This window comes from Panthera uncia, chromosome D2 (assembly GCF_023721935.1).
Source record: "Panthera uncia isolate 11264 chromosome D2, Puncia_PCG_1.0, whole genome shotgun sequence".
NCBI lineage: Eukaryota > Metazoa > Chordata > Mammalia > Carnivora > Felidae > Panthera > Panthera uncia.
Genome location: NC_064818.1, coordinates 58,713,772 through 58,739,534, shown reverse-complemented (window position 1 = coordinate 58,739,534; position 25,763 = coordinate 58,713,772). Strand labels below are relative to the sequence as shown.

Here is a 25,763-nt window from a genome sequence, read left to right as displayed (position 1 = left end):
AGTCCTGTTCCCCAGCCCCACCAACCCACTGCTCCCACACACAGCACACGCCTCAAGAATGGGAATAGAAATGACTGACTTTAATCAGTCTGCGATGAAATGAGCCTCTTTTAGAGGCCAGGTGGGGTGGGGAAGCCCTGCAGCAGCTAGGGCACACTCCTTCAGGCACAGCTTGAAGCAGACAGCTCAGAGAAACCACTGGAAAGGTGGAGGGAGGGGGCAGTGGGACTCACAGCTTCCCCTGAGTGGGTGAAAGTGGCTTCTGAGACCGCACAAAGCACCGGCCCCAGCCAGGTAGTGGGATAGGCCCCCATGCTGCCCATGCAGCAACCCCGTGTGACCACAGGGCGGCCCCATCCCTTCTTGGTTCTCTTCTTCCTCCAGCCCCAAAGGGGGGAAGAGGTCCCTGAGCACATACAGCCCAGCCCTTGCCCAAGCTGGGTCAGACAGCCAAGCAGGAACTTAGACCCCAGTGACGCTCCCGGCTCAGCCTCAGAAACTCCCACTCTGCCATCTGTCCTCCAGGCTGTGCCCCAGTAAAGGCACAGCGGCAGGATGGGGGGCTGGCAAAAGTGGCTTCTGACCAGGGTGGCAGACAGTGTCATCAGCAGGATGGCCTTGCTGTGCCTGCCTGTCACACCATCTTAACCTCCAGGGTTTGGGCCCGTGATAGGTTCTGGCGCTGGGCTTTGACCATGTGCAGGCGTCTCCCGTGCAGCGTGAACTGGGACCAAGTGAACAGCTGCAGCACAGCACAGGTGATGGGCACCAGCACCAACAGGTAGAAGCAGCCCTGGCGGAGCGTCGGGGCCTGCGCCGGGGGCGGGGCCGGGGGCTCTGGCCATGGCTGAGCACTCCCCACAGGGGCCAGCGGGGGCTGCTGGAAGAGATCATGACCTAGGACAAGAGAGCATGCAGAAAGAACAAGGTCAGCCCTGGTCTCCTCCAAAGTCCACAGCACAGCGCCACATCTCAAACAACACACGTGTACGTCTAAACCACAACTCAATTCCTCCCCAAACTTGCTTCGCCTCCGCTCTTCCCTTCTCGGTGTCTGGTACCACTGTCTACCAAAACCTCAGTCTTCCTGGGTTCCTCAGTAAACCTCACCACTCCCCAAAAGCCAATCCTTCACTTCCCCCCAATTCCAAAACACATCCGGTACCGGGACACTTTCTTCCGGCCCCCTTGGCACCGCTTGCTCCAAGCTTCCATCGCCTCTGCCACAGCCTCCCCACAACCCATTCTCCACACAGCAGTCAGGGTGAAGTTGAAAAAACATAGATCAGACCACGTCACTCCCCTGCTTAAAACCGTGGCAAATAGAATCTCTTCACAACGAGAATAAAATCCAAACCCTGTCCTGATTTACAGAGCCCTCTACTTTCCCAGCCTTGTCTCCTAACCACCTCTGATACCTGGGGCCTTTGCACTTGCCTCCCCTTCTGTCTGGGATTCACTGAGGTCTTTCAAGACCAAATCCTTGCTCTTCAGTCCACATCCTAGGTGTCATCTCAGAGAAGCCTTCCTGGACCACACTAAAGTAGCTTCTCAGTCCCACTATCCATTGTACCATTGATTTTACCACTACCTGCTGTTTTCTCATTTGGCTGTTCACTGCTAACCCCATCCCTCCCCCCTGACTAGAATAAAAGTTCCATGATGGCAAGGCCATTGTTATTTCCCTAGAGGACCTGGAGCAACTCTTGGCAGAGAAAGTATTCAATACACACTTGTTGAATGAATGAATGACTGAACGAATGAACGAATGAACGAACGAACGAACTATTGAAAGACTGGAAGACTGGAGACTCAGTTCCTCTACCCACGTAGGGAGAGGCCGAGGAGGAGTGGCCCAGGCACAGCTTCTGTCGGCCAGCTGCCATTCTCTCTCCCTTGCTGGACCCAGTTTGTCTGCTGGTGTGCCAGGTAAGCTTTGACCCCTGGAGCCTCAAGAGCCCCTGCGCCAGCTCCCAGGGCCCTCACCTGTGTAGAAGCAGAGCAGCCAGGTGCCCAGCAGCGGGGCGAAGGTCTGGCCTGGCTTGGTCACCAGGGCCACCATGCCAAAGAGAAGAGCTGAGGCCGCCTGTTTACGGTGGTTCAACACCAGGTCCTCGTCCACCAGGTCAGTGACCACCAGGGTCAACAGCTTACAGGTGCCCTCAGTGAAAACACGGTTACTGCCAGCAGAGAGAAGGGGCGAGAATGAAGGGGTGGAACAGAGGCGTGGGGGTGAGGGAGGGCAGTGCATACCTGGCAATGAAGATGCAGAGCAGGCCGGGGCGGTCAGGGCCAGCCAACAGCATGAGCAGGCTCAGGCCCAGCTTGAGCAGGAAGAGCCCCCGCACCACGGCGTAGACGCCCCAACGCCGGCACAAGGGCAGGAAGTAGAGGTTGTTGAGGTGGGGAGCGACATAGGAGATGCCTGGGCAGAAAGGGTGCGGCTTTGTCAGGGGCCACTGCCATAGCTTCCACAATTACCCACATCTTGGGGTAACCCGGGCGTGGGGGGAGGAGCGCTCAGTCATTTGAGCAACCAACTTTGGCTGGGGTCATAATCTCACAGTTCATGGATTTGAGCCCTGTATCAGGCTTTGCACGGACAGCACAGAGCCTGCTTCGGATTCTGTCTTCCTTTCTCTCAGCCCCCTCCCCTGCTCGAGTTTTCTCTTTCTCTCAAAAGTAAACATTAAAAAAATTGTTTTTAATTATCCACATCTTAACGATCAGAATCAGAGTTGGCATTGATTGAACACTGACGACGTGCCAGGCTCTGTGCGAAGAGCTTCACATCCTTTTCTTTAATCCCTACAACTCTTTAGGGTAAGTACTATATTATTCCTACTTTACAGGTGACAAATGGAGGCCCCAAGAGTTTAAATAAAACATACCCAAGGCCACACAGTGAATAAGCAGAGTCAAGAAGCACACCCAAGCCCCTCAGCCTGTAATCCTAGTTGTTAAATAGCTACTGCGGGGGGCACCAAGAGAGCAGCCCTACCCTACTCACATCGCAACAGGCCCCACCCCTCCCCCCCGCAAACAGGGCCGGGTGGGGGCTGGACATGCAACCCCACAGCGGCCTCTGCCCCCCTGCCCCCTGCCAGCCAGGCCCCAGCGCGGGAGGGAGTTGCGTCTGCAGCTGGGGGAGAGGTCCTGGGGTGCAAGCTTCAGTTCCTCCAGCCTGCACGAGGCGCCCACTCACCCAACAGGAAGGAGCCCGTGGACAGGGAGATGTGGTCCGACAACAGATGCTCCAGGAAGAGGGGGAAGAAGTTGCTGTTGAAGTGGCAGTGAAACACCTGCAAGCCGACAGGGGCAGTGAGGAGGCCGCTGGGCCGCAGGGCTGGGCAGCAAGGGCACGAGCAGGCTCTATCCTCATATCCCTCCACCTGGAGCATGCCAGAATAAAACCCCAAACCAAATTCCTATTGCTTATCTAATTTTGCTAAAAGGTAGAAGGAATGATAAGATGATCCACGGAATGATTAAGTTTTTTTTTACTGTTTAGTTTCAAATACTTGAGTAAAACAAGCTTGACAGTATAAACACCATCTATGTCTAGGCTGGGTTAGCCTCTGCACTGCATGTGTTTTAGCTATGGCACTTAGTGTTTTAAAAAGACTGTCACAGAGTTCCCAAAAGGGCACCCCTTTTTCATATCCTCACTGTGCAGGTGAGGACACCCAGGTCTGCCCCGACAGACCTTCCCAAGATCACACAGGGAGTTAGAAGCTCTGAGGGCGCAGGAATCCAGGCCTCCTAACTACCCAACCTGTGTATCCGCTATCAAATTGCCCAGCAGTCCTCACACGAGGCCCAGAACTGCTTTCCCAGCTTTTGAGGAGCCTGTTCCCTCGAGTGGAGCGCGGCCTACCTGTCGGGCAGGGGCCTGTTCCCATACCTGCACCAGGTCCATGCCCACGAACCACAGGAAGTTCCGGTGGCGTGCCAGCTGCTGGAGGTACTGGCCCAAAGTGATGCTGCCTGCTTCCTTGCAGCCCACAAGCAGCTCCTCTCCACACAGGCTACAGGGCAGAGGGGAATCACTGATGGCCTAAGGCTGGGCCAGAGCCATCTGCCACCCCAGGCCAGCCACCCATCAGCCAGGGGACTCAGCGTTGAAATCACACTCAGAAGTGTTGGTGGGAACCAGAAGAGCTGGGCCAGGCCACTCACCCGCCATCTACAGCCAGGGCTGGGCACTCCGGCTCCCTACCGGCTGCCTCAACCCGCCTCCTAAGCAGCCGTGTGGCCCCCACAAAGCCCAGCCCAGAGCCAGTGGCCAGTGCCACGCAGAAGGTGCGGAAGGAAGAGAAGTCTTCCTTGTTCCAGAAGGCATAGGAGGCAAAGACGGAGAGGGAGCCAGCTGCACTGAAGAGGGAGCAGTAGAAGTTGAGGTGGGTACGGTCATGGGCAGAGAGGGCCAGGTCAGCCAGCAAGGCATGATGGTGCAGGTCCACGAGAGTCAGAAAACCATCATAGAGGCACAGGCACAGCAAGAACTGCAGGCCAGCTGGGGCCCAGGGCACCCAGAATGCCAGGAACGACAATGCCAGCAGCGGCCCGTGCCAGCCCAGGGCCCGCACCCTTGCCAGCACCACGGCCCTGGAGGAGAGCCCGGCACCCGACCTGCCAGAGAGAGGAGGAAAGTTGGGAGATGCTTTTACAAACTTGATGAGCCCCAGTCCCCCCCTGCCCAGGCCCCAGAGGAAGGACAGAGGCCCAGAGTATGGAACTCACACCAGGGTGGTCCCACTGAGCCCTGAGTCCTCAGTGTCTGATTTAGGAAGCACAACTCTCCAGGGGGTACACTCTCTTGTCTGGTCCCTTGCCAAGCCTGCCAGGGCTGATGGCCAAAGGGTGGTGGGACACCTATTTCTCAGGGTTGGGGGCAGCGGTGGGCCCAAACAGGATGGGGTAAAGGAATTTTCCAGAAGCAACAGAGAGTGTTTGCTGTACAGCTCCCAGTTCTAAGGACCTGACAAGGCAAGCTGAGGTAAATCTCTTCCCATGTGAGCAAGGCAACAGTTAGTCAAGGCCATTCTCCCACATGGCCAGAGCCTGACTGACCTTGGGAAGGGAGGGAGCCTGGTCAAAAGCTGAAAATGGTTTCCTTTTTCTCTCCCCACCCCAAACACAGGCACCCCCTGGGGAGGAGTGGGATGGGACAGGACCCGTTGTGACCCACCCACAGGACACAAACCGGGGCTGGGAGCTGAGGAACTGACGGTCACTCAGCCAACCGAAGAGGGGGTCGTTGAGGCTGTTCCAGAGGAGAAACACCGTCTGTGGGCAGAGAGGAGATGGGGCAGGTGGGCTCCAGGCAACCTCCTCTCCGGAGGTTTCCCCACCCAGCCTGCTCGCCACCCCTCAAGATGAGCACAGCTTTCCTGCCTGCAAACCTCCGCTCAGGTCAGCCCCTCTGCTAAAACCCACTCTACCAGCCACCGCCCCCCCATCAAACTCCCACCCATCCAGGGTGAATTTATCCAGCTGATAAATGAACATTTATCAAAGCTCCAGCTCCAGCTTTTCTTGCTGAATTGAGGTGGGCAACCTGGCCAGCCCCAAGCTCCAGACTGGGTGGGACCCAGCCTTGCAATCCGCCTGGCTCCCACCCAGTGCTGGCCTACCTCTCCAACCCAGAAGGCAGTTTTGTTGATCTTGTACACCGAGACAAAGGTGTCCACATAGTAAAGCAGGAACACGTTGTGCAGGACGGAGATGAAGAGGGCCAGGGAGCCATAGACCACAGCCGTAGGCAGGCCCAGCATCCAAGCCTGGAGCCTGCCCAGCCCCATGGCTGCCAGCTCAGCCTCAGCCCCAGGAGCACTGAGGAGCGCTCACAGCCAAGGGCAGTCTGGCCATTCTTGTCCCTGGGGAAGAAGGAGCACGTTAGCTGCAGGGATCAGAGCCAGCTCTGTTCCCAACCCCAGACCTCTGAGTCACTTAAAAACTCATTTCTACTGGGAGAAAGTTTGTACATCAAACCAAGCTGGGGAATCATCACTGACATCAATGACTGTACAGCGGAAACAGTGCTGGGCTGGATACCACTGAGAGTAACCCAAGAAGACTGATAAAGTCGTGGCAAAAGAAGTGCTGAGCCAGGTCACATGCTAGGGGAGTGTGCTCAGTATCTTCTTTCATCCACACTATCTTATCACACACACCTTCACAATCTGGATGTGATGACTGTGGGCCTGGGCACACAATGTCCCTGTAACCTCAGGCAAGCTACTTGACCTAAGCCTCAGTTTCCTTTTCTGTAAAAGGGCAAAGGGGATGATCATGTCCACTCTGCAGTGGAGGGTAAGGGTCAAGTGAGGTAACTCACAGAAAGCATTCAATAAATGGATGGTGGTGGTGTCATGATTATCCTTATAAAATCCTACAATACAAAAATTATAGCACAATTACGATGTTATTGGAAAGCACCCCCAAGCCCAGATATGTTAAGTAATTTGCCCAATGTCAGACAGCAGAAAAGTGGGAGATTTAACCCCTGACCTGTCTGGTTCCAAACCCTTTTCTGCCATTTGACCTTTCAAATCAGGTTCCTGTTGGGTAGAATAGAGAAAGTTGCTACGATGTCAGGTTCTGTAGGTATAGAAGAATGATAAGATCTGGCAAAAGTCCACACCTACTCATGCACTTTGATTCTGGAAATTCCACTTCAAGGAACTAGGCCCAAAGGAATATGTACAGAGACATTCATGGCAGCAACAGTAATAAACAGCAAAAAGTTGGACACAGCCCAAGATGCAACAAAGGGACTGGCTCAGCAAGGCCAATGCTCTCCAGAAAAGGCAAGCATGTGGGCCACCTTGACACGCAGGAGAGAAATTCAAGAACATGTTACATGAAAAGAGAGAATAAAGCACAGTGTGGGTTCCTGTCTTCCAACCAGGCTGACTTGTACACAGAGGCGGGAAGGCAAGACTGGCCATGAGTGGGAAGGAAATAAATCAGATTTTTATTGGAGCAGGACTTCTCAAACTGGAACGTACTTTCAAGTCACCTGGGTACTTCAAAATGTAGATTTTTGACTCAGGAGGTCTGGGGAGGAATCTGAGATTCTGTATTTCTAAAGGGCACCCAGGTGGCGTTGGGCTACTGGGCCATGACCACACTTTAAGCAGCGAGGCATTAAGTCTGCCTTTAAGCGAGGCATTAAGTCTAATCTTTTTTTAGATTCAAAGCTGCTGTTCTCTTTTCAGAATAACCCGTGTGTGTTTGTCTGACCCCCCAAAGGGAAGCTATGAGGACTTCCTTCTAACTCCCTGTTGCAAGTTAAATCAATGTCCCCCCAAAAGATATGTTCAAGCCCTAACCCCCAGTACCTGTGTGACTTTATTTGGAAACAGGATCTGTGCAGATGTAACCAAGTTGAGATCATAATGAATTCGGTGGGCTCTAATCCAGTGATGGGTATCCTTACAAGGAGACAGGAATTTGGACACAGAGACAGACACACACAGAAAGAAGATGGCCATGTAAAGACAGGCAGAAATTGGAGTGATACAGACACAAGCCAAGGAACGCCAAGGGCAGCAGGCAACCACCAGGAGCTAGGGAAGAAGCAAGGGAGGATTCTTCCCTAGAGCCTCTGGAGGGAGCACAACCAACCAGAGTTGATTCAGACTGTGAGAGAATAAATTTTAAGCCACCCAGTTTGCAGTAATCTGTTACTGCAGCCCTCTGAAATTTACACATACTCTCAAGGACTATTCCTCTTAGAGCCCTTGTGACCCAAGCCTAAACTCAGGCACACTGATGTGCGCACACACACACACAGTTGAAACTTCTGCTTCCCATCATGGTTGGGCCCTAGAGAGCCAATTTCAGCCCCAGTCCAACAGTAGTGACCCCCAGGACCTGTCCTTGCCCCATGACCCACTATGGCTCCCCCTCCATGTCCACCCTTCCAGAGCCTCTGCAGTCTGGCTTCTCCCTGCCTCCCCGAGTCTCCAAGTCACCCTCTCCTCTGGCCAGGCCTTTGTCCTTGGTGGTACTCCTGCCAGAAGTGGCCTCCCATATCCCATCCTTCAAGAGACCACACCATATCCAGACTTTCTCCAGCCCCTCACGGATGTCTCCTGCCGAGACTCTCCTGACTGCCTCCACTCCAACCTGTGGGTTTCTAAGAGCAGGGCCTGCTTCTTTGCCCGCCTTCTCCCTCAGAGGGCTGGACTCCACCACTCTCTGGTAGAGAAACAGGCCCTGAGGGGAGAATAAGTAAGGAATCCCAGAGGGATCTCTCAGGCTCATTGGAAAATGAGGGCAGTTCATTCAAGAGATCCAACCTGGTGCTCCTCTTTGCCTAATGGTGGGGAATGAGGGAAGGAAAAGCAGATGGAACAACCTAAAACCAGCCACGTCTGTGACAATGTCTCCTGAGCTACAGTGATCCTACTTTGGCATCAAAGCCAGAAGATGGCCAGGTAGCCTCTCTCTGGGGCTCTTGAGCCCCTGAAGAAACATTTGTTAGGAAATATCCCCCCCCCGGTTTTATTGAGGTATAATTGATACACAATGATCTGCATATATTCAAAGTCTGCAGTGTGATCAGTTTAAACTGTTTACACCTGTGAAACCACCGCCACAATTGACATCATGAACATATCCATCACCCTGAAAGTCTCCCTGGCACTTTCTAAGGAACATAGCAGAAAGAAAACACAGTTGAGGGTCTTGTAAGTCCTGACTCTACCATTTACTTCCTGTGTGACATGGAACGATTTGCTTAACCTGTCTCTGACTTTCTTCATGTCCAATGTGGCGCCGACTATCGTTAGCAGTCTAGGGGAAATTATTCTAAAGCCCTTAGCACATAAGTGTAGTGAACACTCAAACTCCAGACATTACTGCTATTGAGCCTCTCAGACCTTCCAAACCCACCACACAAGGATGGGGTGAGTGTTTAAGTAGGCTTCACGCCCAGCGCGGAGCCCAACGAAGGGCCTGAACTTCTGACCCTGAGATCAAGACCTGAGCTGAGATCAAGAGTCAGACGCTCAACCAACCGGGCTACGCAGGTGCCCCAAGGATGGGCTATTAATCTAAAGGTGCTTTGGGGCTGTGAAGCACAATTTACACCTCTGTTGCTATCCTTAACCCAGGTCACTTTCTCTGATTCCCCAGGGCCTTTCAGAACCCCTTGCCCCCACACACACCCCACCCCACCCCACCTCACCTCCAAAGCCTTTGTCCAAAGGGAGTGAAGGCTCCCAGGCCCCTACCCAGATGTCCAGTGACCTGCCCTGGTTGCTAGAAGGTAAACCTTGCAGGCAAGTCCCCAGCCTCCACCAGCTGGCTTCCTGCTGAAATGGCAGAAGAAAACCTCAGAGGGGGTTGAAGTGGGAGGGAAGGGTGTGACTTTTGCCATCAGAAGAGGGCGAGTTTAAATCCCAAATGCACTTCCTACTAAGAATGTAACCTCAGGCAAGTCACTTAACCTGTCTGAGCCTAGGTTTCCTCCTGTGTAGGATGTGAATAATAATACCCACCCTTTTTTTTTTTTAAACATTTTTTTCATTTTTGAGAGACAGAGACAGAGCACGAGCAGGGGAGGGGCAGAGAGAGAGGAAGACACAGAATCCAAAGCAGGCCCCAGGCTCTGAGCTGTCAGCACAGAGCCTGACGTGGGGCTCCAACCCACGAACCGTGAGATCATGACCTGAGCTGAAGTCAGACACTTAACCAACTGAGCCACCCAAGTGCCCCATAATACCCATCCTTTAAAGGAATGCAGGAAGGATTAAACTAATGTCCAGAAGCCCAGAGCACTGTTACATGGAAGATGTTTAGAAACTGGCTTTTTCTTGGGCTCACTCATAAAAGATCGGAGTAGGAGCAGGGGAATATCTTGGTAATCCAGTCCCTTCTCATGGTAAGGCAATTTGAGAGAAAAGACAGGGCACACAAGGGTAAATCAAAAGAGAGAATCTAGGGGCACCTGGGTGGCTCAGTGGGTTAAGTGTCCAAATCGAGTTCGGGTCAGGTTATGATCTCATGGTTCGTAAGGTAGAGCCCTTTGTCCTGCTGGGATTCATTCTCTCATTCTCTCTCTCTCTCTCAAAAAAAAAAAAGAGAAAAAAAAAGAAAAGGTTAAGAAAAAGAGAGTCCACAAGTAGCAGGAATGCACGCAAAATTCAGGAGTGCCAGACACAAACCCGCGCCACAGGCCAAAGCTGGAGGCAAAACAACCTGTCCAGATAAGCCCCTGCCTGGAAGAGGAGCTGGGGAAGGAGTGTCCAGGGTCCTTCCAGCAGTTTCTCTTCCAGATTCTGCTCCTCCCCCAGGAAACACCTTCTCCTACTCACCCTTCCCACCCTCAATACGCCCCAGCAGAGAACAAGAGCTCAGCCTCTCCAGGGGAGGAACAGCTTGGAACCCACACCAGCTCAGGTGCATAACCCAGGGGAAATATCCTGTAACCAACTCCACCCCTACCTTGGCACCTGGCAGGAGAGCCTGTTGGAGGCCCCCAGGGCCTACCCCCTCCCCCCACCCCCTGCTGGTATGGTGCCAGTTATGTGGCTTTGAGCCAGCCTCTTCTTCCTAGGCCCGGTCTCCTTATCTATAAAGTGGGATGATAATGCCAGCCTCTTGGATTGCTGAGGGGCTGAAATGCAAAAACGCACCAAGCACAGAACCTGGCACATACAAGTTCCTCAATAAATAGTAGCTACTGTTACTCTTTTTCGTATCTCTGATGTCTGGTTTCTTGGTCTTTCTAGCACCCAGCACTGATGCCTCTTGCTGCCATCCCTCAAATTCTCTTTTAAATGCCACCTCCGCACCTTCGTTCATGCTGTTGCTTCCACCTAAAATACCCAAGATGTAACTACATATCATTGCTCAGGCATCTGGGTATGCCTGGCTTTTACATCCATCATCAAGAATCCTTACAACTCGTTACGATTCCCATCTCCTAAGTGAAGAAACCAAGGCTCTGAAGGTTAAATACCTGGCCCCAAATCACAAAGCTATTAGGTGCTGGAGCAAAGATTCACAACAGGTGTTTTTGACTAGAAAATCTCAGCATTTCTCACGTCACTGTGCCCAACCCCACCACCATCTTATGAAACTCTGCTGATTCAAGGCCTAGTTCGGTGGCATGGCCTTCCTGAGTACACCTACTCACGTGTTCTCTCCCTTTTCAGGTCCCTTGGCTTCTTTCTCAGGATCCAAATACCTCCTGTACCCTCCTCCAGTACCTAAGCTCCTTAAGAGCAGGGCCAGGTCAGACCCGTTTTCTACTCCCTGCCCCCACCAGGCTTCTTCACCACACAGCAGGTACTCAATTAATACCTGCTAGGTCAATTTGCCCCAAACAGGCCGCTATGGGCATCCCCAGCACTAGGGAAGAGTAGCAGCCATAGGAGTGCCACCCCCAAATCCCACTGTACCCCTCAGCTCTGCCTGGCTGTGGGAGTCAGAAAAAGGCAACCTGGGGAGCTGTGATGTACCCCGCTGAATAAAACATGTACAGCAAGGCAACTGGGGCACAGAGAGGAATAGTGATAACAAAAAGTAACATTTATTCATCTCGTACCATGTGTTAAGAAAGCAGATACAATATGGAAAGGGAGCTCAGAGCAAGCAGGCAGAAGAAAGACACCAGATCAGGAAGGGTTTTGCAGACTACACACAAGATTCTATCCTGAGGACAATGGGGTGGGGGACACGGCGGGGGGGGGGGGGGGGGGGGACAGAACCAGATCCGTTTGGAAGGAATCCCGTGGCATAAAAACTCTCTCCTCTTGACCCATCGGGCCTCTGGAAGAGAAAGAACTAGAAAGGACGGAAATCGTAGCATCTCCCTGATTTCTGAAACTTTATCAGGCTTATAGTGGGTAGGGGGCTGGTGGATTTTGTGGAGGAAACCAAGAATGCCAGACTGGGACCCTCGAGTGAGGGGCGTGGGGAGGATGGGTGTTGATTCCCTCCAAAAGGCCTACTGACTGTAGGCAAAGCAGTTTAATGCAGAGGGAAAAGGCCACTGACAAGCATAATTTAGAGTTAGGAGCCCTGAGTCAAGTTTGAACATTATCACTACTAACTACCTGAGTTTATTCCTACATCTGTGAAGCAGGAGAAAACAATTCCATTCTCTACCTGTCCTCAGGGGTATCAAATGAAATTGAAAGGTGTAACTCCCTGTGCAAATATTAGGTGTCCTTTTCTCAAGCAGCTGACCTCTGAATTATCTGCTGCATTTTCTGTTTCACAACCACCTTGCCTCCTTGCCCAGTCTCCTCAGAGCAGGGTCCAGGCCTGGCAGGAGGACCTCCCCTGGAGGTGGGGGGGGGGGGACACCCTCCATTCCAAATACTCATGGGCCTATTCTCCTCACTCTGGAAATGAACTTTCTACTTACTGGGGGAGGGACCTTCCTCCTCCTCTCCCTCCCCAACAGGTAACTACAGCAGCACTGGATGGTCAGCGACTTCACCCTAGGACCACCTGTCCCCACCAAGCCACCGAGCAGTCTGGGGCTAACCCAGAAGCTCTTTACTCAATAGCTGGCATGCTGCCGCTGAAACATGTGGTTCTCCAGCCCGTCTGTACATTAAAATCACCTGAGGAGCTGCTTAATATCGAGGTCCAGGCCTCACTCCTGACCAATTTAATCGGAATTTCCAGGGATGGGGCCCAGCATCAGTGTTCTTTTAAAGCTCCCCAAGTGGTTCTACTATGGAAGCAAGGTTAAGGGCCATTATGTTAATGAAAAGGATCCCAAGCCTGATGCATCCCGCGACCTCAGCTTCCCCCCGCCCCGGGGGGGCCTTCTGCAAAGATGCCACCCTCACCCCTTGAGCCCAAGCTTCTCCCACCCTGACCCGGGGGCTCTCCCATCCCACAACCTCATCACTTCAGGGACCCCCCGCAGACAGCTCCCAGGACTCCCAGAGCAGAGAGCATTCCTATCCCCCTCGGGTCCGTTCTTTGTGTGTTACCGGCCCCCAGTCCGGCCCGCTCCTGCCCCCGCGCCCGGGCCACGGGAGAGCCCCTCACCGCAATCGTGGCAGGCGAAGCCTAATCCTGCGGCTGCCTGGAGCCAGGTGCGAGCCAGTGCGCCTGCGCATTCCCCGCCGGAGGCTTCCCCAGCCTCTCCCTCCGCCCCTGCCCGGCGATTGGCTCCGTGCGGTTCCCGGGACCGCGCCCCGGCAGGTGCCCGCGCCCGAGGCTGCCGCCGCCATATTTGTCACGGGCGCTTACCCTTAGGGACCGGAAAGAAAACGTGGTTGCTGGCCAGAAGAGCAGTTGGCTTGGGTTCCTGACGCTTCACCCCTTCTCTTTCAACTCTGTGAAAGCTTAAAGCCAATTTCAGTTCAAATCAATAAGGCTTTTCTGAGCGCTCCCCCTTCTCTCCCCCGTCCTTCCTTAGTATTAATTCACAGAATGGAGAGCACAGCACCTTCCTACAGGCCTTGTGATCTGCCTAGATGCACAGCGAGGCAGGTGAGGAGATGGCAGTGGAACGACCTGGGACTTCCTGACGCTGGATTGTGAGCCCCTCAGGAGTAGACGGTCCCAGCTTAATGTATGGGCACCGGGGCTCAGGCCACAGATGCCAGGCCCGGAGAGAGCAACCTTACAGCCCAACTATTTCGTATTAAAAATAGTAATGATAAGGGCTCCTGGGTTGCTCAGTTGGTTGGCTTCCACTCTTGATTTCGGCTCAGGTCATGGTCTCCTTGTTTGTGGCCCCAGGACAGGCTCTGCGCTCCACAGCTTGGAGCCTGCTTGAGATGCTCTCTCCCTCCGTCTGTCTCTATTCCTGCCCTACTTGTGCTTTCTCTCGTTCGGTCTCAAAATAAATAAACTTAAAAAAAATTTTTTTTTATAGTAATGATAAAATACAAGGTGTACTGAGCTCTCACTATGTGCCCTGTACTGTGTTAAGCCCTCTACATGCATTATGTTGTTGAGTCCTCACATCCCTGGCAGATAGGTGATATATCCCCACTTGACAGATGAGGAAATAGGTTTAGAGAGATTCAATGACTTTCATACAAGCAAGAGGCCCAGAACAACTGGAACCCAGCTCTCCTGACTCTCAGAACATGAGTCTTTCCTCTTCCTACCACTGCCCAGGCCCTAAAGTCAAGTTTTGTTTTGCTCAGTCCAGTCTGGTGAGGATGTCTCATGTCTTCTCCCAATAAACCTATAAGCCTCATTAGGTTTCCAGGCAATCAAACAGCACACACTTCAGACCTACTGTTTTCCAATGGAGCAATGCACCTGGCCTTTAGCTTCTGGGGGACCTGGGGCTCAGTCCCCTAGCTCCATTTCTTTGTTAAGGGACCCACCTTTTGTGAGCCTCTGTTTTATGCCTTATAGGGATTTTGTAGGCATTAAATGTGAAGTGGGAGTGTTAGTGTTTTGCAGGCTTTTGGCTTGTCAACAGCCTTGATGGTTGTCATCAGGAAAATCGTCCAATTCCTCCTGCCTGACAACCTGGCAAAGGGCCCACCGACAGCAAATGGTCCAACAAAAGAGCCCTGGAGTGCAGGGATTAGAGTCTGTCCAACCAGTTCCTGTGGAGCCCCAGGGGTCCCATGAACTTTGCTCCCAGCATCCACCTCTCACCAATCTGTCTCATTTCCCTCCTCCCTAATCCTGCCCCTTCAAACCTCCTATCTATTCCCTAAACTGCACAAATCATCTCTCTTTTAGACTTCAAGCGATTTCTGGAACCCATTCTGTTCCAGAAAGCCCTCATGAGCAAAAGGAAGGTGACCATTATTCCCCCATCCCAAACCCATACCCCCATCTGTGCTTTCCTGGCTGAGAATACAAGGCAGCATTCAGCATGGTGTCTGGCACACTAGAGCCTCCAGAAATTGACGAAAGGAGTTCCCTTTTCTATCTCAGACCAGCATGTGTCTTTGTTGCAAAGCAACCCTGACTCTTTACTCAGCCCTCCCTGGGTGTCCAGTGGGGAAACAGGGGACCAGGAAGGGCTGCCAAGGGGCCAGAACTTAAAGTGACCCAATATGAAAATCTTTGGCCCTCATGTTGCACTTAACGTCCCACAGTTACACTGAGGTTTCTCATCCCTCTGATTTTATAGACAATGCAACCAGTTACCCTCTTGTGTCAGCACTGGGACTGGGTCTTGTAATTATCTCTGATTTCCCTTCCTGGTTGCCAACCAGAGCTAACTGGGAGGTGACATAGGGATGCAACTAGGGAGTCACAGCATCTCCCTGAATTCTTGAGTCGTATCAGAGTCCTTGAATTGTGGGACAAATAGATACATAAACACTCTCTCTCCTTGAAATTCTGTCCTCCCTTGGCTTCTGACCTCTCTGATCTACGGTCCATCATGTTCTCTCCCTATCTCTCTTCCTCAGTCCCCTTCCCTGGGTCACTTTTCCCCCCGAGGCTTTCTAAAAGTGGAGGGCATTTCCTCGAGTTTCCATTTTCAAAACTCTTTTCATTTATTCTCTCCGACTTGTCAGGCCAGGGTAAAAGGGACTTCAAAAACAAGATTGCTGCCTTCAAAAGGCAGCAAAAGTGGAACCCAACAAATTGGCAGCCATGATGACAAAGTGAGGTGTGGGCCAGGAAGCAGCTGTTCCGGTCCTTCAACTACTATTTTTCCCTCCATGACTACCCCACCTCCCATCTCCAGCCCGAATACAAAACTGCCGACAGGACAGCTCCCCAAATGAACCACCTGACTGCATCATTGCCTTAACTTCCAATCACCCACTAGGTTTTTTTTTGGTTGTTGTTTTGTTCTTATCTCCTGGCTTGCCTTGATTATTCTCCCAGACAACCAAGCCAAAAACATGTGCATCCACCCCTATTCTACCCTTTCCACCCAGGCAACTATATGGGATCAACTCTAGGTGAATCTCCTCCCCTCTCTTTTCCAACCCGTTCTCCTGTTTTGGGTGTCAGTTTTCCTGGGCTAGTGTGAGAACCTCCTCCGCAACTGGCTTCCAGCCTCTCTCACCAAACCATCCTCTACTTTGCCCACAAGACAGCCTCTGAGCATGCGGTTTGCTGTTCAAAAACCTCTCAGGGCGCTGTATTTTGAAATTTTTCATAAAATGCTGGGGAAAACACTCAGGGTGTATTGCTGATGCAAGCATCAGAAGACTCCACTCCATGGTGTGAGAACCCAAACTTTTACTTTTCTAAGGACTTAGGGTGATGGTGCTTTGTAATTAAAAATAAAAGCCTATTTCATTATGTCTTCTATAATTAAATTTATATAAAGGAAAACACAACTGGCTATGTGGGGAAAGAAAAAATAAGACTCCACTCAAACCAGATTAAGCAAGAAAGGAATTTATTGGGGGGGGGGGCATAAGGAGGAGGCATTGGATGAAGGTAGTCCAAGGTACAAAATCCAGTTAAATAAGTACTAGGGATGTAGTGCACAACATGATTATAATGAACACTGCTGTTACGCTGTATGGTATATATTTGAAAATTGTTAAGAGAGTAGATCCTAAGAGTTCTCATCACATGAAAAAAGATGTTTTCTTCTCTATAAAATTGATGGATATTAACTAAACTTCATGTGGTAACCATTTCACAATATATAGAAGTTTAACCATTATGCTGTACACCTTAAACCTATACAGTGGAGTATGTAAATTATATCTCAATAAAACTAAATGGGAAAAAAAGAATTTATTGGTTCATGTAACTTTATTTAAAAAAAAAATTTTTTTTAATGTTTATTTATTATTGAGAGACAGAGAGAGGCAGAGCGTGAGCAGGGGAGGGGCAGAGAGAGAGGGAGACACAGAATCTGAAGCAGGCTCCAGGCTCTGAGCTGTCAGCACAGAGCTCGACGTGGGGCTCGAACTCACAAACTGTGAGATCATGACCTGAGCTGAAGTCGGACGCTTAACCAACTGAGCCACCCAGGTGCCCCAGTTCATGTAACTTTAAAGTCCAGGGTTCAAATGATGACATCAGGACTCAATTTCTGTCCCTTGGTTCCACTTCTGTGGTGCCATGCTCAGCCTTTACCTCTCCACCCAGACTGCATACTTTCAGATTTCCACCCAGGGGAAAGAGAGCACTTCCCTCCACCCCAAGACAACAAAGTCCTGGGCCTGGCTCCCACTGACCCAAACTGAGTCACTTGGCTACTCTAAACCAATCCCTAGGGCCAGAGGGATGGCAGGTGCAATTGATCTTGCCATAAATCATCCCTAACTTTAAGGACAGAATAGAGCCAACTCCCCCCAGAGCCACTTTACTGCGTAGATTATGGCACCGAACCCCAAAAACCTAGGAGCTGTTACTGGAGTCAGGGTGAATGAATGTTGAGAAACTCAGTTTGGTCCTTATTTTTCACATTTTGCCTGAACCACCTCCAGACCAGCAGAGGTCTTCAGCAAGCGTGTAGGGACGAATTGTTAAAACACAGGCTTCTCACCCTCCCAAACTCCCAACTTGGGCTTGGTCTCACACTTTCCCCACTTCCCACCCAGGTGTGACCAAATCCCCATGTGGGAGCAGGTGGAGAAAGGAGCTAGCCCCATAGGTCCCATCATTGAGCTCCAGGCTGGGGTGAGGTCAGTCTATAGGTAGTCTTGGACATTCCTCAGGCACTGAGATTTGGAGAGGGCAAAGCTGTAAATAGGAATGGGGAGGGATATTAATTTCCTATTGACACTGTAACAAATTACTAAAAACTTAGTGGTTTAAACAACACAAATTTGTTATCTTACAGTTCTGGAGGTTAGAAGTCTGCCTCATTAACTAAAATCAAGGTGTTGGCAGAACTATGTTCCTTTCTGGAGGCTCTAGGGAAGAATCCATTTCCTTGCCTTTTCGAGTTTCCAAAGGTCAAAAGCTCACGACCCTCTTCCATCTTCAAAGCTAGCAACAGCTGGTTCATCCTCATCACTCTGACTCTTCTGCCTCCCTCTTCCACATTTAAGGACCTCTGTGATTATATTAGATCCACCTGGATAATCCAGGATAATCTCATTTTAAGGACAGCTAATTAACATTAATACCATCTGCAACCGTAATTCCCCCTTGCCATGTAACATATTCACAGGTTTGCAGGGATTAGGCTGTGGACACAGCAGTGGGAGGCCTCTCCCAGCAAAGGCCACTGTGTTCTGAGACCAGTTCTTAGCGTGCACGGAAGGTAAGGCTCCCTTCTTGGAGCTCTGGGATAGGGAGTGTTAGGTAGATAGTCCAGCCCAGTCCCAATAGCTGTCCTCACTAGGCCAATGGCCCAAGTGAAGACTTGAGAAAGCAGCTCACTCGGGAATATAAAAGTGTGACATCACCAAGGTTGAGTGTAGAATTTCCCAGAGGGCAGCTGGTCTTTGAGGGATGCTGAGAACTTAGAGGAGAACCTGTAGGGGTTACTGCTGATGCTGCTTGAGTCAACAGAAGAGGAAGAAGGAAAGTATGATGGCCTCACAGCCCACCATCTGGGAGAGAGTATCAGTTTTTAACCATCCAGCAACTACCACCCACCTCACTGGAGAAGAGAGAGGTGGAGGGCTGTGGCTTGCAGCCAGAGGAGCCTGGAGCTTAGACAGGGTTTCACACTGCCTGGATGAAACTGTCTGGTTTCACCCAAGCAGCTTCTGGGCTTTGGCCTTAGTTGGACTGGGTTCAAATCCCACTCTATTTAGACGGTGTAAACCTTGGAAAGGTTCTCACCTTCTCTGAGCCTCTAGTTCCTTATCTATTAAATGAAAATGGTATCACCATGTTCTTCACATGGCTATTAAGAATTAGTTCTTGGGGGGGGGGGGCGCGGGGGTTGTTCAGTCAGTTAAGGGTCTGACTCTTGGTATCAGCTCAGGTCTCACTCATGGTCTAGCTGATGAGATTGAGCCCTGCGGCCTGGTTGGGATTCTCTCCCCCTCTCGCTGCCCCTCCCCACCTCAAAATAAATAAACTTAAAAAAATAAAATTAAAAATAAATTAAAATAATTAATTATAATAAATAACTTAAAAAATAAATTAAATAATTCTAATGCAACATTCTAGAGGCAAAGATTATGAGATAGTGTGAAAGAAGCCCCAGCATGGATTAGCAATAAAGCTACGTCTTGAGACAGACATGGGGTTGAATTTTGCCCTTACCATAACTAGTTGTGTGAGTTTGGGCAAAATATTTAACCACAATAAGCCTACATCACTGGGAGTGTTTCCTAGTCATAGAATATGTTTCCTGTGTCCCAAATCTGAGGCAAGCAGCTTCCTATTTAAATGGGGAAAATATTAGTACCTCCTTCCTAGGGTTGATGTAATCTTATAGATGCTCATAAGCAACTTGATTCAGTGCCTGATGTACGAACTTCACTCAAGTTAGGATAACTCAACCCATTTGGAGGAGCTGGGAGGACGGGACGTGGGGAACAGAGGGCTAAACTGATTGCAAGATATCCTCAGGGATGTAGTGGTGAGGGCATCCCTAAGCACAGGCCTCTAGGACAGGCCAGTATGAACAGCAGGCTCACCCAGTGTGGGCACAGGCTGGCTGGCTTTTGGCCAACAAAATGTGTTTCCCTTTGCCTGGAAACCAGAAGGTGTGGCTGAGGCAGGGCATGGAGAGGAGCCTTCTCTGGACCTCTCTGGTTCCCCAAATGCTGGGGACCAGCTCCCCCCGGGCTGAAGGAGACAAGTTGAGTGGGAAACCACCTGGAAGAACACTTCACGGCTGAAGGCTTGAAAAGGCCTTGGGTCCTTACTGCCTACTGGGAGTCTAGGGTTCAGGTCCAGCCCTGGGACAACAGGTGAGATGGAAGCTGAACGCCTTAGGAAGAGTTCCCCCAAGCCATGATGCGCGGTGGACGGGCTCCTACTGTGAACTAGAGCCCTGGGTTAACAGGCCCCAGGGACGGGTGGTGGAGCTAGAACAAAGGATATCCACGCACACTTCCCACCGCAGGTGTGGACCAGGAGCCAGTATAAATGCCCGCTGCCTGAGCTTCAGACCATGTACTCGTACAGCTGCCTAGAGCCCGGAGCGGGCGTCTGGCCTCCGCTGCAGCCCCTCACTTACTCCTACCCGTCCCGCCCTCTGCTGCTGCCCCTCATCCACGCCCACAGCTGCTGCTGCCGGCTTCCGAGCCTGACCGCGGACGAGTGGCCGGCTCCGCGGGAATACCACTGCTTCCACAGCCAAGGCGCGCCCCTGGCGGCCGCGCCGCCCTCGTGGGCCTTCCCGCAGACCTACGCCGCGGCCCTGCGCCCGCCTTACCCCACGCCCGGCTACCTGGGGCCATTCCTACAGGGGTGCGCGGCGGAGGGGATGGCGGCCGCCCAGCGCAACGCGCCGTGGCCCGAAGGCAGTAGCTTGCAGCTAGAGCTGCGATGGGGCCGCCTGGAGCGCGCTCTGGGCCCGCGCCTCCAGCTGCCCGACGTGGTGCGGCGGGAGCTGCGGCGGATGTACGGCACGTACCCGCGCACCGACGTGCGCGTCACCTACCGCGGCGGCCAGTTCCTGCTTCAGGCCGCGCCGCGCGTCCCCGAGCCTGAGTACAGTGTGCAGAGGCGCGTGCTTCGGCCGTCCGCCAGCAGCGGCAGCGAAGACAGCAGCCCGGCCGCTGAAGCGGCAGAGCGTGGCCGTCGGAGGAAGAGAAAAGGCCAGAGCTGAGGACGCTGAAGGGTCCGGTGGCCGGCCGGGTGAGCACGCGTGCGGCTCTCCTCCCCTGCGCGCCGCTGCCCACCCGCGACGAGGGAGACCTCCGCGGTGCGCGGGCGCTGGGTGCATCTGTCACTCGCCTTTTTTTTTTTTTTTTTTTTTTTTTTTAACCAAAACTGCACGCCTCCCACCTGCTGCATTTCCCCGATTTCTCTCATTTTATTGCTGGATGGCGGGGGGAGGGCTAGAAGATTATCAAGGACATCTCTTCTTGTTTCTCTTCCCTTCCGCTTGGGCTTGGGAAGCCTGGGTTTGGGGTGGAAGAAGGGCCTGGGCCCTTTGTTTCGTCTCTCCCTCCTCCCCATCTTAGAAGCCTGCCCTGCACCAAGCCCCCACTTTCCCTTTTTCCTCTCCTCCCTCTACCAAAGCTCCCAGAACTGCCCAAGTTCCTTCCCAAGCTGAGGGCCCACTCATCCACAGATTGTAGTGAAAAGTAAATAAATGAGTGAAGTGTATGCTGCGAGATCACTTTTCTGTTTGGGGTGAGTGCGGGTGTTCCCATTTGTGTATGTGAGCCCTACTTCCCTGCCTCTGGAAGAGCCCGTGTGCCTCCTCATGGGCCGGGCCTACCTCCCTTCTTCAGCAGCTCTTCTCCAGTGTGAGGGACGACACACTCCTAGGCCCTGCAGCCAGCCAGGTGCCCCGCCACCCACGGAGGTATTGCGAGAGCATAAGCTCTTTTCTTGAAGCATGGGTGGTAGGCGCAGCTGAGGAAGGAATGCCTAGGATGTAGATTTAGGGCTGCCACTGACACTTTCTAGTCATGTAACGAGTCTTTCTGAGCCTCAGTTTCTTCGTCTGTAGAAGCATAATATCAACCTAGTCTACCTGGAAAGTTCACTAGGGTTGAAATTTAAGATGAATGTCACTTTTCGCCTCCTAATTCTTGCTAACCGTCTTTAACAGGCTGAATTTGCAGTATTCCAGAAGTTTGCGGGAGGGGTAGGCCACACATCCTATGTGAACTATGGGTCTGACCAGACCCCACATCTGATGCCCATGCTGTACAAATTTGGCTCCTCGTTAAATTGCTTTTACTGAACTTCCACTTGTTGGATGGAAACAGCTAGCCTGGGTATACAGGTATGTTATTGAAGCTGTGCACCCCTTGACTGATTACTGCTATATCTGTGAACTTCATGGAGACGTTCTCTCAAGCCTCACTACTTGGGAAGGGTGTTTCTCCTAATGAGTGGTTTACTTTTATCTTGGAAGCACCAAGTATCTCATAACTGGTCATATTTTTCTCTTTGCCCTGGCTTCTAGGGAACTCAGAGGCAAATTTGCTTAGCATCTTTTGTGTAAAGCCTGGATCATGAAATTAGGATCATCCCTAATTTCATCTTATTTTCCTTTCCTTTTTTTTTTTTTTTAATTATAAAAATACAGGGAGGTGGTGTAATGAGTCTGCTGTGTGACCTTAGGTAAATTGCTTAATGTCCCTGAACCAATTTCCTCATCACAAATGGGGGTGATGGGGACTTCTATCTCATGAGGTTATTGAGAAGATGCCATGAAATGCACAAAATGTTTACCACAGCGTCTGGCATGTATTAAGTGCTCAAATGTTAGTGTTTGTTTTTAAAATAAAATAGTTGGCTATATAGAAATATATCAAATAGGATAAAAGTCTTTTTTATATCCTCAACCCCAAATGATAAGTAGGTTCCAACCTATTATTTTTCCAATTTTTTTTTTCTGTGCACATAATATTAATTGCATAAAAGGAATTTCACCGTTTTACCTGTTACATTTTACAGTAAGTATATTTTGGACATCATTCCATGGTAGTGTACCTGGAGCTACCTCATTCTTTAACAGCCACCCAATATTCCATAGCATTTGGATTCTTTCCAGGTTTTAGCTGTTAAAAGTCCATCCAACAAATGTTTTGAGTGCTTATTATTTTTTTAAGTTTATTTATTTTGAGAGAGGGAGAGAGTGAGCGAGCAGGGGAGGGGCAGAGAGAGAGGGAGACACAGAATCTGAAGCAGGCCCCAGGGCCTGATGTGAGGCCTGCACTCACGAACTGTGAGATCATGACCTGAGCCAAAGTCAGAAGCTTATCCGACTGAGCCGCCCAGGCACCCCGTGAGGGCTTATGATTTGCCAGGAACTGTTCTAGACCCTGAGGATACAGTGATGAATGAGACAGCCATGGCAGTTTCTGCCTGTACGAAGCTTACATTTTAGGGGGAGAAATGAGGATGGGGTAACAGGCAAATAGATGAAGGGAAGTTGTTATAAGTACTACAGCAGGAATAAGAGGCTGAAATAGAAAATGTGAGCAGAGTAGTGGAGCCTAGAATAAGATAATCAAGGAAGGTTTCTCCGAGGAGGTGACGTTTAAGTTGAGATCTAAAGAATGTGAAAAAGGTAGCCATGCAAAGAGAAGGGTGAGGGAGAAACCAGGCAAAGGGTATAGTGGGTTATCTGTGGGAATATAGTGGGAATGAAGAAAGTTATCTTCATTCACTCAGGAGGCAGGTGAGAATCCATAGCATGCCAGGCCTCATTCCAGGCACTGGGGTTACAGGAGAGAAGCAAACAAGTCCCTGCCCTCATGGAGCTTATTTTAGAAGTGTAACACAGAGAAACAGAGACTGACAACAAGCAAATGGGTGAAACTATGATGTAATATCAGATAGTGATAAATGACGTGATGCTCTTTTTTTTTTTTTTTTTTTAAGTTCATTTTGAAAAAGAGAATCGCAAGCAGGCTCTGTGCCCAGCTCAGAGCCTGACGTGGGGCTCAACCTCACAAACTGTGAGATCATGACCTGAAATCAAGAGTCAGATGCTTAGGGGTGCCTGGGTGGCTCAGTCAGTGAAGCGTCTGACTGCAGCTCAGGTCATGACCTCATGGTTCGTGGGTTTGAGTCCCATGTCAGGCTTTGCGCTGACAGCTTAGAGCCTGGAGCCTGCTTCGGATTCTGTGTCTCCCTCTCTCTCTGCCCCTCCCCTGCTTGTGCTCTGTCTCTGTCTCTGGGAAATAAACAAATGTTAAATAAATAAAAACATAAGTAAAAGAGATGCTTAACTTAGCCACTCAGGCAACCCTGGGGTGCCGTTTTCAATAGGATAGCGAGGTAAGGTTTCTCTGAAGAGGTGATTCTTAAGTGGAGACCTAATAAAGACCTTTACAAGCCATTTGAATACCTGGGGGAGAAAAGCAGGTACAACAACCCTGTGGCTGGAGTGCCCTTGTCCTGTAAGTGAGCAAGAAAATAATGATTAATGAGATTAGAGATGAAGCCAGATCCCGTGGTACCTGGAAGCCGTGTTGAGAATTTTGGACTTTATTCTTAGGGGTGGAGGGTTATAAGCAGAGGAGAATGTGATCAGATTTTTTTTTTTTTTTTAATTATTCTGGATGCTGTGTGGAAAAGAGACTGTAGAGGGGCCATTGTGTAAATAGGGGGACAAGTTAGGAGGCTTTTAAAGTCATCCAGGCAAATTCAGATGGTGGCTTGGTCTTATTTGGAAGCAGTGAGGGTGATGAGAAAAGGAATGTCCTTGAATATACATCTTTGTTCACATATACAAGTATTAAATTGTTGAATATAAAGTCTTAGAATTAGAAATTGAATCATTGAGCAATGACACCCTGGTGGCCACAAGCACAGCCAGCACCCAGATCTTTGGTTCTAAATTCCATTCTCCACTGAAAGAAACCAAGCACATTGGGAAAATGGCTGTTTCCAAGGCTGTAGCAGGGAAGGTACAAGAAGAGCCTGGAACAACTTGTGCCAGAAAATAAAGGACTCCTCAGAAATGTCAAACAAAGGAGCCAGCTTGAAGGGACCTCCACTAGCCAAATCAGGAACAATTTAAACATCAAAACGATCACAGTAACAGATTAGTATCTACTGAATAAAATAATATCTATAAGTACATACTAACATTAACTAAATAAACCAGTGTGAAAGGAAAGCTTGCTCACAGCAGGAGGAACAATGAGCTTAGAAAATCAGCCCAATCAGTAATTGATTCCGGTGAGAATCATTCATAGATACTAAAATTATTGGGCAAAAGTTTGAGGATAAACAGGCTGTTATATAGTTTAGAGGTATGTTCCAATAAGATATTTATTAATTACAAAGAAAAAAGTAGTAACTTAGTAGAATCGTAGGGAAAACGAGGATAACACTTTAAGCCCACTGCCCAAGTGGTCCCTCTTGAATAAAGTCATTCTCACCATCTTTAATGAGTGTCTTGAAAATTTTTTCTTTAACAGAGACATCATGTGCTTTCTGGTATATTGAACTGAGAAAACACAACATCAACTCAGCAGTAATGCATAATCCTGAGGAAACATCAGATAAATGTAAACAGATAACCACAGTGACCTTTATTGTTCAAAAATGTCCATGTCATAAAAGACAAAAGAAGGCTAAGAAGCTGTTTCAGGTCAAAGGAGACTAAGAGACATGAAAACTAAATTCAGGGCATGATCCTGTTTTGGATCCTGGAACAGAATGAAAGTCGTTATGAAGGAGGTGATTGGGACAAGTTGCAAGATTTGAATAAGGACTGTAGATTAGAGAAAGCAAAATGGCAAAAGGTTATTAGTTTCTGAATCTGGAAGAAAGGTAAGCAAGAGTTCTTTGCATTATTCTGCAAACCTTTTTACCTCCAGCCTCCAGCCCCAGTGAGGGAGGAGGGCCAATGATTACAGGCTTTTTGAAGGAGGTACTACCACTCAGCTCAGTCCAGCATGCTGCCATGCACGTACTTCCAAATCCCAGTGTTTGCCCCAGGCCATATGGATGTAAAAGAGCCCTGAAGGGAGCCTAGATGCCCCCTTCTTTGATCTTTTCTTTGAACTTAACCCTTAGAAGCTTATAACTCATAAAACATCTCTGCTGCCAGGGACCTTGCTGTTCACCTGGTCCAATGCCCTCAATTTACATTATGCTGGGAATCCAAGGCCAGAGAGGAGGAGTGACTCACCCAAGGTTATACAGTAGGTGGGAATCCAGAACTCCTAGATCTCAGTAGGGCTTGGTCTACCAAACCTGGTCCTGACAGCCTCCTCCTGATCTTGCCCCAGCCTTACCTGACCTTGGTATATGGTCTGGAACCCTTCACTCAGTAA

At 50.3% G+C, this 25,763-nt stretch overlaps 2 protein-coding genes across 2 annotated transcripts; one reads left to right on the top strand and one right to left on the bottom strand.

The window, feature by feature from the left end:
* Positions 1–59: 59 nt before the first annotated feature.
* MFSD13A (major facilitator superfamily domain containing 13A) lies at positions 60–13,109 on the bottom strand. Its single transcript, XM_049645638.1, has 9 exons — positions 13,027–13,109; positions 5,637–5,879; positions 5,207–5,289; positions 4,180–4,632; positions 3,905–4,028; positions 3,206–3,302; positions 2,254–2,425; positions 1,987–2,180; positions 60–897 (listed from the first exon to the last, which is right to left on the bottom strand). Exons 2-9 carry the CDS (start codon positions 5,802–5,804, stop codon positions 635–637), a joined length of 1,554 nt encoding a protein of 517 aa, XP_049501595.1. The 5' UTR covers positions 5,805–5,879; positions 13,027–13,109; the 3' UTR covers positions 60–634.
* A 6,825-nt stretch (positions 13,110–19,934) lies between these two features.
* Positions 19,935–23,352, top strand: CD2H10orf95 (chromosome D2 C10orf95 homolog). The gene has a single exon (XM_049646010.1). The coding sequence runs from the start codon at positions 19,958–19,960 to the stop codon at positions 20,615–20,617; it is 660 nt and encodes a 219-aa protein (XP_049501967.1). The 5' UTR covers positions 19,935–19,957; the 3' UTR covers positions 20,618–23,352.
* The last annotated feature ends 2,411 nt before the right edge of the window (positions 23,353–25,763 follow it).

Bases quoted from the DNA above. Each gene is read 5' to 3' on its own strand.
- MFSD13A (XM_049645638.1), bottom strand. From the start codon at position 5,804: ATGGGGCTGGGCAGGCTCCAGGCTTGGATGCTGGGCCTGCCTACGGCT. The intron at 3,303-3,904 runs GTATGGGAACAG...GTCGGCTTGCAG, and splicing joins TGGGCATGGACCTGGTGCAG to GTGTTTCACTGCCACTTCAA. The intron at 2,181-2,253 runs GTATGCACTGCC...CTCTGCTGGCAG, and splicing joins CTCTGCATCTTCATTGCCAG to TAACCGTGTTTTCACTGAGG.
- CD2H10orf95 (XM_049646010.1), top strand. From the start codon at position 19,958: ATGTACTCGTACAGCTGCCTAGAGCCCGGAGCGGGCGTCTGGCCTCCG.